The following is a 14605-nucleotide window of genomic DNA, read 5'->3' as shown; positions in this document are numbered from 1 at the left end:
TCAAAAGCAAACAGAAGAGCTTTGGTCACTTCTGAGAGACCAAGGCTGAATAAGGAAAATGCAGGGCTGCTGCTGACTGGGAAAGGTGGTTTAATAACAGCAGACACAGCTGGGGCTGAAGGAATGAATGCCTGCTGTGCCTGAGTCTTTACTGAAATGGTGTCCAGGCCCCTGTGCTCAGGGAAAGGCTTCAAGGAAGAGGAGAGCATGCATTGGCATGAAAGTCAGGAAATCCCGCAAGGACAGATGCCAGTTTCTGTCCCTGCAGGGGACTAACCCTGGCAATGGCACGGGCGGGGGGCTGCCTGGCTGGAAGGAGGTGTTTTGGAAAGGTCTTGGTGGACAGTGAGATGGACAGGATGCAGCCCTGTGCCGTGGCAGCAAGGAAGGACAGGAGACCCTGGGCTGTACAACCAGGAGCACGGCCAGGTGATGGAGGGGAGGGATTATACCAAACACTGTGTCCAGATTGCAGATCCCAGTACAGGAAAGATGTCGGCAAGAAGGAGCCAGTTTTGCAAAGGACCCCCATAATGGTCCCAGTCTGGAGCACTTTACCTGTGAGGAGAGGCTGAGGGAGCTGGGCTTGTCCAGCCCGGAGAAAGGAAGATCTTGGGCGAAACATGTAGCAGCATTGCAGTGTTCCCAGGAAGACTGAGTCAGGCTCATGTCCATGGTACAAGACACAAGCACAAGAGGCAATGGGCTGAAAGAAGGGGGTTAGTGTACATACAGAGAAATACATTTCCAACATTTCCTTTTCCACGTGCCTCCCTCACCTGGCGGTGGTCTTCCTCTTTATCAGCACTGCCATGTTTGCCTACCTGAATCCCCCCTCCATCTCCTCCCCATCTCTGTACCTGGTGGAAGCAGTGTGTATTGGGGTTGTGTGGCAAGGTTTGGGTAGCGAGGGTGTTGCAGGCGTGGCTTCTGTGAGAAGCTGCTGGAAGATTCCAGTATGTCCGACAGAGCCAATACCAGCTGGCTCTAAGACGGACCTGCCGCCGGCCACGGCCGAACCAATCAGCGATAGTGGTAGTGCCTCTGTGATAACATATTTAAGAAGGGAAAAATTTGCAGGACACACAGAAACGGCAGCCGGCGAGAGAGTGAGAACATGTAAGAGAAACAACCCTGCGGACACCAAGGTCAGTGAAGAAGGAGGGGAAGGAGATGTTCCAGGTGCTGGAGCAGAGATTCCCCTGCAGCCCATGGGGAAGACCACGGTGAGGCAGGCTGTTTCCCTGCAGCCCATGGAGGTCCACGGTGGAGCAGATATCCACCTGCAGCCCGTGGAGGACCCCACGCTGGAGCAGGTGGGTGCCTGAAGGAGGCTGTGAACCCCTGGGAATCCCATGCTGGAGCAGTTCTTGAAGAACTGCAGCCCGTGGGAAGGACCCACGTTGGAAAAGTTCATGGAGGACTGTCTCCCGTGGGTGGGACCCCACGCTGGAGCAGGGGAAGAGTGTGATGAGTCCTCCCCCTGAGGAGGATGAAGCGGCAGAAAATAACGTGTGATGAACTGACCGTAAACCACATTCCCCATCCCCCTGTGCCGCTGCCAGGGCATAGGTAGAGAATCCGGGAGTCAAGTTGTGCCCAGGAAGAAGGGAGGGGTGGAGGGAAGGTGTTTTGAGATTTGGTTTTATTTCGCATTACCCTACTCTGGTTGATTGGTAATAAATTGAGTTAATTTTCCCCAAGTTGAGTCTGTTTTGCTCGTGATGGTAATTGGTGAGTGATCTCTCCTGTCCTTATCTCAACCCACAAGCCCTTTGTTATATTTTCTCTCCCCTGTCCAGGGGAGTGATAGAACGTCTTTGGTGGGCACGTGGCATCCAGCCAGGGTCAACCCACCACACAGTGCTATACTCAGTGGTGTCTTCAGCAGTGAATCCCCTTATTTACAGCTCGAGGAACCAGGAGCTCAAGGATGCCCTTAAGAAAGTGATTTCATTGACAATTTGCAGCAGTGAGAATATTAACACCTCTCTCCACAAATGATTCCCAGACTATCTGATTCTAGGCAGGGGTTTGTTGATTTTTTTTTGTTTGATGTGTCTTCTTGTGGTTGTTTTTTTTTCTTTGTCTTTTTTTAATATCATTGTAATTATCATTATTGTTGCTGTTATTTTTCATTCATGGTTTTTATGTGTCCCCACAAATATTTGCATTTGCATCACTACCTCTCAGTCATGTACCTACTTTGCATGCATAAGTGCCCCTGGTGCCCTTATAAAAGTATGTTTAACACTGGCTCAGAGTTAGCCTCTCTTGTAGAAGCTCTGTAATCAAATGGGATCTTGCTGATGCCCTGCTTTCATGCCAGGCTCTTTCTCCAAAGAGGCCTGAGGAACTGCACCCCTGAAATTCCTCTTCCTCCATGTGTTCAGGACTAAAAAGCTTAGTGTCTGTTTGTGAGCTTTAACAGACACAGGACTGGATTTAGGAGTCACCAGCTGGTGTCTGATGACAGGTGAGATGGTGAGTGTAATTGAGGGATGTACCCAGGGCTTTCCACAGGTGACATTAAGGACACTCATCCTCTAGGAGGGGAATCTGGAGGTGCCTGGAGAGCACAGTGGTTCTTCCAGGACCGCATGTTGCCAGGGTTGAGTGGGTAGAGAAGAGCTCTGCACAGATGGGGTTTGGGGGCTGAAGAAGAGGAAATGTGCAGACCTCCTCTGGGCACTCTCCAGTTCCTCCCCGCCTGTCTACAGCAGGAATTCCCACCGAGGGACACACTAGTCTAGGTGCGGCCACACTGCGGCTCCCTGGAGGGGGATGAGAACTCCGGATGCCTGGGGTGGCCACGTTCCTCCTAATGCAGCCCCAGATGCAGTTGACCTTGTTCATGGTGAGCATGCACCACTGGCTTGTATGGTGTCCCTCGTAGTGCTCAGGTCCTTCTCATGGGGGTCACTGCTCAGCCAGTGCGGACCCAGCCTGCCCTGATATATGGGGTTATTCTTCCCCCTGACACAGGACTGGCCACTTCTCCTTGAAAAACTTGAGAAGTTTCTGTTGGCCAAATCCCAGAGTTTCTCAAGGTCCCCCTGGAGTGAAGCTCCATTTTGCCAGCTGTTAATATTTGTGTGCAGATGGCTCACCCTGATTGTGGTGAACCATCCACACAAGGTCACAGCTTGAGAAGTTGCAGGACACTACAGCTAATAAAAGGAGTTACTGGGTTTGTACTGACCAATGTAGGAATCAGCACAACAACCACCTTAGAAACACCACACGAGGGTACAAAGCCAGAAAATCCAGGGCCAGCGGGGAAGGAGCAGAGTTGGGCTGTTTGTAGAGGAATGTGTGAGGATGATCAAAGGAGAACTCGGGAGGGAAAAGAAGGAAAAAGAAAACCAGAGGTTAAGCTCAGCTATGATGAGGCCTGCTTGGGGTTACCTGCCTAGCAGCCTTGCATCCATGACTTCAGTGGGACAAAAAAGCCACAGCTGATCACTCCAAACTTATGTCTGCTTGCTTCCATGGTCATGGGGAACCTGAGCGCTCTCCCTACCATCATCAAGGGAAGACTAGTGGTGGAAGAAAATGCACAATCGTTCATCCTGGAAAGGATCTTGGGAGGTCTGTAAGCCAAGCAAAACCACTGTCAGTGGAGAAAAGAGAAACAAGGGCTGGGCTGTTTGTCTGCTAGGCTGTGTTAGTGGAAAACTTAGGCCTCTATAGACATGCATAACAGTAGTCATCTCTCCAGGAGCTGATCTGAGGCTCTCCATTTATCCAGGAGCTGGCCTTGGGATCGCCTCATCCCTCCAGTTCCCCCACGCACAAACACACACACGTCTCTCTCCAGCACAGAATCACAAAACCACTGAGGCTGGAAAGCAGCCAGCTTCCACCTTCTCTGTGCTTCCTCTTCATGCTTGATTTTTGTCAGGAGCTCCTTTCTCACCCACACCAGCCTCCCGCAATGTTGCTTGACTTCCTGCATGTCCCGGTGTACTGTTCTGGTGCTCGAAGAGGAGATCCTTGACCATCAAACAGCTCTCCCCTCTTCTCTCCAGGACCATATCCCATGGGATACTGCCAAGGATGTCCCTTGGCAGACCAAAGCCTGCTCTCCTGAAGTCCTGCTCTTTGCCTTGTTCCCTTCTCTCAGGAACCTCAACTCTATTTTCTCACCCCTGACTGTTACACCCCTGACCAGCTCTTCCTTGTTTCCAAGGATGACGTCCTGCAGGACACTCCCCTTCACTGGCTCCTCACTCACCCTTGTCGGGAAGACATTGTCAATGAACTCCAAACACCTCCTGGATGGCTTTCGCCTTGCTATGTGTCCCCTTCAGCAAATGTTGGCATAGTTTAGGTGTGCCATGAGGACCGGGGCCTGCAAACAGAAGACTTCTTCCAGTTGTCTGAAGAAGGCCTCATCTACTTCCTCTTCCTCATCAGGGGCACCGGAGAAGACATCCACCCACCACAGGGTTGCCCATGACCCTTCAGCTCTCATCTGACTCATCGTCCATTCCCAGGCAGAGCTCCGCCTGTTCCTGCCGCTCTCTGCCATAAAAGGCAACTTTGCCTCTGGGTCCAGACCTATGGCCTTATCCCTACCAGACCCCCAGGACCCCACAGTTTCTCCAGGAGAGGGGATTTGTAGGGGCCTGCAATTCCTCATGCTGTTATCTTGTGGGAGACACCCCAATCAAGATAAGCCAGCTGCACGCAAACATGAAAAGCTGACCAAATGGTTCTTCAGTCCACGGGGACCTTGAGAACTTTGCGGTTCCGCAAATGGAAATCACTTGAAGTTTTACAAGGAGAAGTGGCCAGTCCTGCATAGGTGGGTGGCAGGGGGGTGTGGGGAGAATAACGCCATACATCAGGACAGGCTGGGACCTGACCGACTGAGAGGTGACCCTGAGGAGAAGGGCCTGGGCACTACGAGGGATGTCCTATGAGCCAGTAGAGTATGGACACTGTGAACAAGGCCAGCTACATGCTGGGCTGCGTTAGGAGGAGCGTGGGCTGCCCAGACAACCTGAGTTATCATGCCCCTCAACTCAGCCCTGGTGTGACCCACACACAAGGGTGCGTCCCAGGGTGATGCTCCCCGTTTTGGAGAAGTAGGGAGGAACCACAGAGTGTGGAGTGAAGGTCTGCCAAGGTGGGGTTTGGGACCTAGTGCACATGGCCTGTGTGGAGTGGCTGAGGGACGTGGAGTTCTTTGGCCTAGTGGTGTGGAGGCGCCAGACAGTATAGGAGTAGCCTGAGCATGCTTCCAGGGTGGTTTCAGAGATGGTGGAGGTTTTCTTTGTAGTAAGAGACAGCATGAGAAAGAACTAGTGCCACAAGGGGCAGCTGGGGAGGCCCAGACTGCACACAAAGAAATGTCCCTCAAAGGGCAGTGCTGTGGTGTAAGAAGTCACCCAGAGGGAGACGGGATCAGCCCAAGGCTTTGTGTTTCAAGGAACCGCCAGTGAAGGTGGAGAGATCAGTGAAGATATAGAAATGCTGGGCTGAGAGTTAGGTGGGAAATAAAGATGGGTGTCTGCAGCCTGAAGGGAAAGAAGTGCAGGCATTGGACAGTGTAGGACAGGCTGCAATAGAGATGGCCAAGGTCTCTGGCAAGGCTGAAAGGCCCAAAGTCTTTGTCCCCTTGGCTATGGCAGCTGTCTCTGCCACCGAGGCCTACCAGGAGGAACTATTTTGAGGCTCTGGACTGGGTGCATTGGGAGTGACAATGCTGAAAAGCTTTTTGATGTCACAAAGTTGGATTTAATCTTAGAACAGACTGAGTTCCTACTTACCCATTGCTGTAGGGCAGAAGTGACTCCTGCAGAGCCCACAGCAGAGCCCCCCTGCTCCCTGGGTCCCAGGGAGCCGAAGGACACTGCCAGAAGGAGCTGTTTCTCTCCCCACACTGCACGTGATCTAGCCAGGTGGGGCCAGACGTCCTGCCGTAGGGCCGTTGTGTTTCTAGGGACCCTTCATCCCCGCAGCCCAGCTCCTTGCATGCCAGCAACACCGTTTTGCGAGTCATGGAGTTGGAGCAAATGCTGCCCCACGTCCCGTTATAGAAAACCTGCAGGCGCCCAGAGCAGTTGTTGCTGTTCTCCAGCCTCAGGGCCACGAACTCTGGGAGGAAGGGCCCCAAAGGGGAACAGGCTGGTGTGGGGCTGTGGGAGCAGGGATGCCCCTAACAGCCCCAGACCCTCAGGCAGGCAAAGGCATGGCCAGCAAGTCCCCCTTGCACCCATTGGCAGAGAGAAGTCCCCGACGGACAGAAAACCCTGCCCTCCCTGCTTACCCTTGGGGACAGCCGAGCTCCCCAGTGGGACTGAGGGGATGCGTGCGTGGGTGTCTGCGGGATGGGCTTGGGCAGGGGCTCAGAGGCAGCCAAGGACAGCCCCGGCCATTGCCAGCTCTCCCCTCGTCTCGGTCTCCCCGGGCAATGGGCTTCCACCACAGCTCCCGGCACAGACCTGAGCAGACGACTCCTGCGTCCTCTTTGTGCCCGCAGTCGTGCTGCCCCCAGGACCCTGCTGGGCAGTCCCAGAGAGAATCTTCGGCCCCGGAGCAGTTCACGCCATCCAGCCAGATCTGACCAGAGCCTTCCCCGAACCGAGCGGAGCCAACCGCCTGCACTGCCCCGCCACAGCCCAGCTGGTGGCAAATGACGGTGGCATCCGACAGGTCCCAGCCGTCATCGCAGATGGTTCCCCAGCTGCCCTGGTAGTAGACCTCCACTCTCCCAGCACAGCGCCCGGGCCCATTCACCAGCCGGACCTGCCGGCTCCCTGCAGTGGGAAGAAACCCCAGCTGCTGTCAGGGGCCGGCGCCCACCCAGCCCAGAGCCTGGGGGGCCTCTGCAGTGTCACTCACCCCAGCAAATGACTCCCACGTCCTCTGCAGTCCCTGCCGCCGCTGAACTCTCGGGCAGGGAGGTGTTGCAGAGGGTCAGGTTGGCCTCGTGCCCTGCGCACCGGACCCCTCGCAGCCCCACGGGACCCGACCCTCTCTGGGGCTTTGGGGGATTGTAGGCTTTCTCTGCCTCTCCGCACCCTAGCTGCCGGCACACCACGCTGGCCTCCTGCACGTCCCACTGGTCATCCAGGACTCTGCCCCACGTCCCACGCTGGAGGATCTCCACTCGCCCGTCGCACCGGCTCCCTCCACCAACCAGCCGCAGGGACGCGGAGTCAGCTGGGCCTGGGGAGAGCAGCCATGCCCCAACCCTCAGCAGCACCAGAGAACCCAGAAACCTGCAGTGCCTCTCAAAGCTCTGGGACCCTCACGGTGTCCTGAAGCTCACCCGCCTGGCCCCAGCCCTCTGCAGTGAGCTTCAGGAGCAGGTTTCCACAGCATTTGTTTCCCAGTCCCTGAGCCTTCCTGAGCAAGACACTGTCTTTGCTTTTGCTGGGGTAGGTCCACTTCAACACGTCCCTGCTGAGGCAGGTTGGGCAGCTCCCACAGGAGGAAGAAGCAACCAGTGGAGTTACCCAGGGACAGGCAGTGCCTGGAAAAGCCTTGCCGAACCTCAGCGCTGACGCCGGCACTGTTGAGACACGGGGCACTGCACATATGTCTCTGCCCCTCTGCATCCCTGGGGATCATGGACTGGGAGCCTGTGTCCCTGGCAGGGAGCAGAGCGAGGGGGGCCTTTCCGATCAAACAGGACAAGTCTGGGACTTGCGCCGACTAGAAGCAAGGGCCCAACCCTGCTCTGCAGCTCATATCCCAGCTCTGCTGCTGCTGCTGCTGCCAGGGGCACCCGAGCAGCCCCTGCGGGTGTGGGATTGGGCTCTGAGAAGGACTCTGTGGGGCTAGGACAGGGCTGTCTGCAGCCAGAGGGATGGAGCAGAGCCCCACAGCCCTGTCCTGCAGCACGAGAGCAGAGAAGCCCAGGCCTGGCAGTGGCCCCGGGGCATGAGCTGCTGCCCCAGGGGCCAGAGACACCTCTTCCAATTCAGCACTCAGCTCTCCCACATCAGAGCAGCCAGTCTGAACAGACAAAGCTCTCCAGACCACAGCTGGTGAAGCCAGGGTTTCTCCAGGGAGAAATTCACACTCATGCTGCCATGGGGTCCCCTGCTTTGGGTGGCCACGTCACACCCAAGGGGCAAATGGAGTTAACGCAGCATTTTCCCTGAGCAGCGCTCACCTGAGCAAATGACAGCAGCATCGTTCTCGTGGGAGCACAAGGCCCCCAGAGCAGTCACTGGGCACTGCCCCAGGTGGCCTTCAGTCCCGTCACAGTGAAATGAGTCTCTCCAGAAGGGGTGGGTGGCTCTCCCAAAATGACCTGGCCTGGGAATGGACTTGGCAAACCCGCAGTCAAGGTGACGACAGAGAACGTGGGCGTCCAAGAGATCCCAGTGGGAGGCACAGAGGGTGCCCCAGGTCCCCAGCACCTGGACCTCCACCCTCCCCTCACACTCCGTGCTGCCGTTCACCAGCCTGAACCCTGTGAACTCTGGGAACAGAGAAGGGTGAGAAAGGACAGACTTGTGCTTTTGCTCCCTCGGGAGGTAGAGGAGAGGCCAAATGGACGCCTTTCCTTTCTCCTCCTTCTGCACAATTTTAGGGCTGCAGACAAACATTCAAGGTCAGGTCTAATGGGGCTCCGAGCAATCTGATCTAGGTGAAGATGTCCCTGCTCATTCCAGGGGCGGCTGGACTAGATGACCTTTAAAGGTCCCTTCAAACCCAAACCACTCCATAATTTTATGATCACCCCTTCTGTCCTCCCCTCCAGCACAGCCCTTGCCCTGCTCTCCCGTCCTCAGCACACCCCTGGCGTTGAACCCCCCACCCTGAGTCCTTACGTGTGCAGGTGACACCGACATCCTTTGCGTGGGAGCAGGGCTCGCCCCTTGGGGATCCCCTGGGGCAGGAAGCAAGAAGGGATTCATTCCCCACACACTGCAGCTCTCTGTCCCAGATGGGACCATCCCCTTCTCCAAAGTGAGCTGCCCCAGCGACAGACAGGGCTGTGCCGCACTGCAGCTCCCTGCAGACCACGGTGGCAGCTTTGGGACCAAAGTCTGAGTCACAGACGGTTTTCCACTGGTCCCCATCACGGATCTCCACTCGTCCTGAGCAGGGGCTGTTGTCTCCAACCAGCTGGACAAATCCTGTAGCAACCAAAGACCCCCGTGAGTTCCCAGAGCCCTCTGGCAGTTAGTTACCTGACCACAGGCCACCTGATCTCTAAGGTGGCTGCAGGCAAAGAGCCCCACAACCATCCCAGCAGCTCCCACTGGGTGCCGATGGCACAAACACACCAGAGCCCTCCTGCTGCTCCTCAGGCATTAGCACGGCTCTCGGGGGCTGCCTCCCCTCCCAAACCCCCAGCCGCAGGAACCGCTCGTACAAACTGGTGCCATCCTGCAGACCCTGGTCTGCCTGGCACTGGCCCCAGGCACTGCAGCACCCAGAGCACTTGAGCCCAAGGAGGCGGGCCGAGCCACTGTTGGCTGCTGCAGCCTGCTCTGCCCCACCAAGCTCTGAGCCAAGCTCAGGAACCCCTTGGAGCCACTGGAAATGCACCCCGTTCCCAGGTGGTTCTCGGGCCATTGGGGCACTGCTATTAGAGGGGACAGGGTACAGATGCAGTGCAGGTGTACCTGCTGTCGCTGTCTTCACCAGCCATTGGCTCCAGCTCCTGAATGAGGAGGGGGTCCTCAGCCAGGGCCAGAGTACGCTGCCAGCTGTGCACATCCTCGGCCAACAGCTGGGTAGAGGGCAGGAGAGCGGGCAAAGGAGCAGCCCTGGGCTGACACAAGCTCCCAGTGCAAGGACGGGCACCAAGGAGAACCAGAAAGTGCTGGCAAATCCCCTGCGGCACAGGGCAGCCAGGGGCTGGGGTAGGCAGGAGAGGCTGGGCAGCAGGTCAGCACTGCCTGCACAGGGTTGTTTCCCTGAGGGCTGCCTCTCACGGGGTGAGCCTGGAAGAGGAATGAAGTGGCCACGGGCCACCCTGTTCTTCTGCCCAAGCCCAGTGCTCCTCCCCTCTAAGCAGCCCCTCTGCTTTGGGGGACTCATGTCTGCCAGGGGACACAACCCAAAAGTCCCCGGCCATGTTGGGCCCTTCCTCAGGACTGTGGGCGGCCATGTGAGCTGCTCTCACTGCCTCTGCCATGGTGAGACCTGGTCCTCGGTGCTGCCAGACAGGTCCTGGCTGAATGGGAGGAGAAAGATGGGAAACAAAGGAGATTGCGGAGCAGGGCGCGGCATGCATCTCCCAGCTGGAGGCTCCGATGGAGGGTGGGCTGAGCCACTTCCCAGGCCAGGCAGTGGCGAGTTCGCCCGGGGCTATCCTCAAGGAAACCAGCAATGACAGTCACAGCTCGGCAGTGTGCGTGGCCACACCGGGACCTGCTCCAGTACCCTTCCGTTGTTCCCTGAAGGTGCAGCCAGGTCCCTTCCCCCATCCTGGCCACAAAGGTAGGGAATGGGCTGGTCCCTTACCTGAACACGTCACTCCAGCATCCAAACCATGATGACAGTACTTTCGAGTCCATTCTGTGTTTGTGCAGTCAGACAGGGCAGACTCGGTGCCATCACACTCTACAGCAAACATCCAAATGGGACCAGATCCTGGCCCAAAGCGTGCTTCCTGATGAGCTTCAAGAGCAGATCCACAGCCCAGCTGCTTACAAACCACTGCAGCATCATTCATGTCCCACTCGTAGAAACCACACACAGTTCCCCACTGGCCCTGTAGTTTCACCTCCACTCTTCCAGCACAGCGCCAGCTGCCACCCTCCAGCCTCACCTCCGCAGCTCCTTCAAACACCAACATGGGACCAGTCAGAAGAGCACCGAGCCCCAGACTCCAGGTCTGGGTGCCCCCCTTCCCACGCGGAGTCACAGGCACCGGCGTGGGAGCCTTCCCCCTTCCATGCTGTCCCCCAGCCGCTGTGGGAGCCCCTCCTCTCCCCACGGGCTGTGCAGGCTGGGGGTGCCCAACACCAGCCCTGCTGGGCCATTCACCATCTCACAGCCCTTGGCACCTCCTTCCACTCCAACAGCCCCATGCCCACCTCCACACTGTGCCCCCAGGCCCTGCCCAGGGCACCATCTCCTCCCCAGCCCAGCACACCCTGCACAGCCCCATGCCCCCAGGCCCACAGCTTCCCCTGCCCACCACCTGCCCTGGCACCACCCAAACCCACACCACACCCTGAGCTTTCCATGTCCTCAGGGAGCACCGAGACAACCCCAAGGATAACCCCAACGCATGTCCCCTCCTCGCCCTTGACATCAGCCCAGCCCCTGTGCTTGGCCAGGGCCCCTAGGAAGGAAACTTCTCTGCCACCTGTGGGTGCAGACAGCCCCGTCCCCTTCTCTCTGTGGGGCACAAACTGCCTTCCTGGGGTCGGGGCTCCCCTGGAGCCTGGGGGCAGCGAGCAGCACACAAACCCTCCAGGGCACCCTAGAGATTGGCTGTGCCCGGGGGATCGCTGAGTGCTGCCATCACCAGCTGGGACACTGCCAGCCTCAAGGGTACAGCACCGGGGAACAAGGGGTCCCAAAATGGTAACCCAGGATGGGGTGTCTATAAATGCAGCCAGGCACGGGCTGCCATAAACACAGACAGGCCCAGGGAAAGGCAGAAAGTCCATGGGCTTGAACACCTTCTGACTCTTGTCTCAGGGGAGCCTGGAAAGGAACCGCATCCCCAGAGGGATCCCCATGATCCCACTGGCCCCAGGAAGTGGGATGAGGGAACCAGCACTTACCCCTGCACATCTGCACCCAGAGGAGAAGCCACAGCACCTGCGGGAACACCAGTCCCTCTGTCCCCATCCTGAGAGTCCTGCCCTGCTAGCACAGCCCTGCTCCACCCCACTCCCTGTTACGGCTTCCGGGCACTCACAGGGACAACAGCGATGGGAGGGTTATATATCTCTGCAGATGCCGACCCAGCTACAGGAGGAGCCAATCGAAGCAGCAGCATCTTTTTAGACATTATCGGGAGCCATCTCCCCTCCGACACAGCCCAGCCCTCCAATGAACTTCTCCAGCACTATTCATGACCATATATGAGAGATGGCTCCGCTACAGGTGTCACGTCACTGTAGTGGGGGGCCATCACAAGACAGGGCCAGTTGTGGGGGGGGAACAGGTTTTTCACCTCCTGAACCATGCCGTGTGGACTGGGAGCACCGAGCATCTCGTATTCCTGGCACATCCAAGAGCCCCAGGTGTGAGTGTCCAGCCACCCCTGTGCCATGGGAATCACAGGACTGAGACTGCACCAGGGGCTGTGTCAGGAAGGGAAGGAAACAGCCCCTGCCCCTGCTTCAGACCCCCCTCTGCTGGGAGCAGCCCGACTGTGTGGGTAAGGAGGCCAGGTCTACCTAGCCGGCGCAGGCAAGAGGGCCAGATCTGCTTCGCCCGCGTGGGTTGGAAGGCCAGGTCTACCCCGCCCGCGCGGGGAGGGAGGCCAGGTGTACCTCGCCCGTGAGGGTAGAAAGGCCAGAGGGTAGGGTGGCCACGTCTACTCCGCCGGTGCCGGCCGAGAGGCCAGGTCTACCCTGCCCACACGGTTAGGGAGGCCAGGTCTACCCCGCTGGAGCCGGCAGGGAGGCCAGGTCTACCCCTGTCACGGTCCACTCGGTGGACTCGTGATTGTTCGTTTGCTACGATCTCGAAAGTGCAAAATTAAGGTGACCAACACCAAAGGGGATAGCAATAATCACACAGTAAAACTTTATTGTATTCCTTTGAAGAGGCATGCGATACTTAGAGATGGGTGAAAGAAAGGAGAAAAGTAAAGTAAAGTTTAGAGAGAGGAGAAAGAGAAGTTATAGCTACCACCGCTGATCACAAGATGTCCTAACGGTCCCGGGTCCAGCTAATGCTGCGTCATCGATCGTCGTGGTCCTTGGTGGGGAAGCTTCAAATTTCCGTTGTTCAGAAGTCATCTTTTATGCTTAGTAACACACCTTGCTCCACCTCTGCCTCAGGAGACTCCGCCCTTCTCGAGCGAGGCTATTACGCAGGCACAGGGTCAGTGTCCGAGGCATGGTAAGTCTTGGAGGTGTGTTTTGGTACTATAATGAAGCAAAGTTCATCTAAAGTTCATGATTTCTTCATCGATGTTATGGTAAGAATTGCAATCCATCCTTTTTGGACAGTAGCTGTGTGGTTATCTTTAACAGAGCCTTGTACCGCGCATTCTGTTCTTGGGATCGGCCACTGCACTCCCAAACAGGCTGTTGTCAGATAACGTACTGTTCATGTTCCTGATGACGATGTTGAGACAATGCTGATTTTCTGTCCGTACTGTTCATGTTCCTGATGACGATGTTAAGACAATGCTGATTTTCTGACCGACTCCTACAACGATGCCCGTGTGGATAGGGTGGCCAGGACTACCCCGCCCGCGTGGGTACAGAGGTCAGGTATATCCTGCCCGCGCGGGTAGGGAGGCCAGGTCTACCCCTCCGGAGCGTGTAGGGAGGCCAGGTCTACCCCTCCGGAGCGTGTAGGGAGGCCAGGTCTACCCCGCCTGAGTGCGGAAAGAAACCCAGGTCTACCCAGCCGGCGCCAGCAGGGAGGCCGGGTCCACCCGTCCCAAACGGGTAGAAAGCCCAGGTCTACCCTGCCGGTGCCGGCAGGGAGGCCAGGTCTACTTCTCCCGTACCGTTAGTGAGGCCAGGTCTACCTCACCTGCGCGGGTAGAGTAGCCAGGTCTGCCCCGCCCGCGAGGGTACGGAGACCAGGTGTACCACTCCCGTACTGGTATTGAGGCCAGCTCTATCTCGCCCGCGCGGCTAGGGAGGCCAGGTCTACCCCACCCGCGCGGGTAGGGAGGCCAGGTCTACCCCGCCCACGCGGCTATGGAGTCAAACTCTACCCCGCCCACGGGGGTAGGGAGGCCAGGTCTATCCCGACCGTGCGGTTAGGGAGGCCAGGTCTACCGCGCTGAGCGAGTAGGGAGGCCAGGTCTATCCCGCTGGCGCAGGTAGGGAGGCCAGGTCGACCCCGCCCGCGCCGGTATGGAGTCCACTTCTACCCCCCCACCAGGGTAATTAGGCCAGGTCTACCCCGCCCTCAAGGCTATGGAGGACAGGTCTACCCCGCCCGCTCAGGTAGGGAGGGCAGGTCTACCCTGCCCGCGCGGATAGGGAGGCCAGGTCTACCCTGCCCATGTGGGTAGGGAGGGCAGGTCTACCCCACCCGCTTGGGTAGGGACGCCAAGTCTACACTGCTGGCACCAGCAGGTGGGCGAGTTATACCCCGTGCGCGCAGGTAACGAAGCCAGGTTTACCTGTCCTGTGCCGGTGTTGAGGCTATGTCTACCCCGCCCGCGCGGGTAGGGAGGAAAGGTCCACCTCGCGTGCGCAGGAAGGGAGGCCAGGTCTACCCTGCCCGCGCGGGTTTGGAGGCCAAACCTATCCCGCCCGTGGGGGTAGGGAGGCCAGGTCTACCCCACCCGCGCAAGTAGGGAGGCCAGGTCTACCCCTCCGGCGCCGGTAGGGAATCCAGGTCTACACCGCCCGCGCGGGTAGGGAGGCCAGGTCTACCCCGCCCGTGTGGATAGGGAGGCCAGTTCTACCACGGCCATGCAGGTAGGGAGGCAAGGTCAACCTCACCTGCGTCAGTACGGGGTCCAGGTCTACCC

At 57.8% G+C, this 14605-nt stretch overlaps 1 protein-coding gene across 1 annotated transcript; it reads right to left on the bottom strand.

Moving 5' to 3' along the window:
• Window positions 1-4466: 4466 nt before the first annotated feature.
• LOC128138324 (scavenger receptor cysteine-rich type 1 protein M130-like) lies at window positions 4467-10717 on the bottom strand (the record flags this gene model as incomplete). Its single annotated transcript, XM_052779623.1, has 10 exons — window positions 4467-4527; window positions 5778-6105; window positions 6453-6767; window positions 6853-6945; window positions 8132-8443; window positions 8796-9104; window positions 9255-9553; window positions 9597-9703; window positions 10034-10146; window positions 10441-10717. Coding segments are annotated over 10 exons (2214 nt in total), but the record flags the coding sequence as incomplete, so codon positions are not given.
• Between the last annotated feature and the right edge of the window lie 3888 nt (window positions 10718-14605).

Source organism: Harpia harpyja, unplaced genomic scaffold, assembly GCF_026419915.1.
Source record: "Harpia harpyja isolate bHarHar1 unplaced genomic scaffold, bHarHar1 primary haplotype scaffold_39, whole genome shotgun sequence".
NCBI lineage: Eukaryota > Metazoa > Chordata > Aves > Accipitriformes > Accipitridae > Harpia > Harpia harpyja.
Note: the sequence above shows the minus strand (reverse complement) of the source record. Positions and strands in the feature narration are given on the sequence as shown.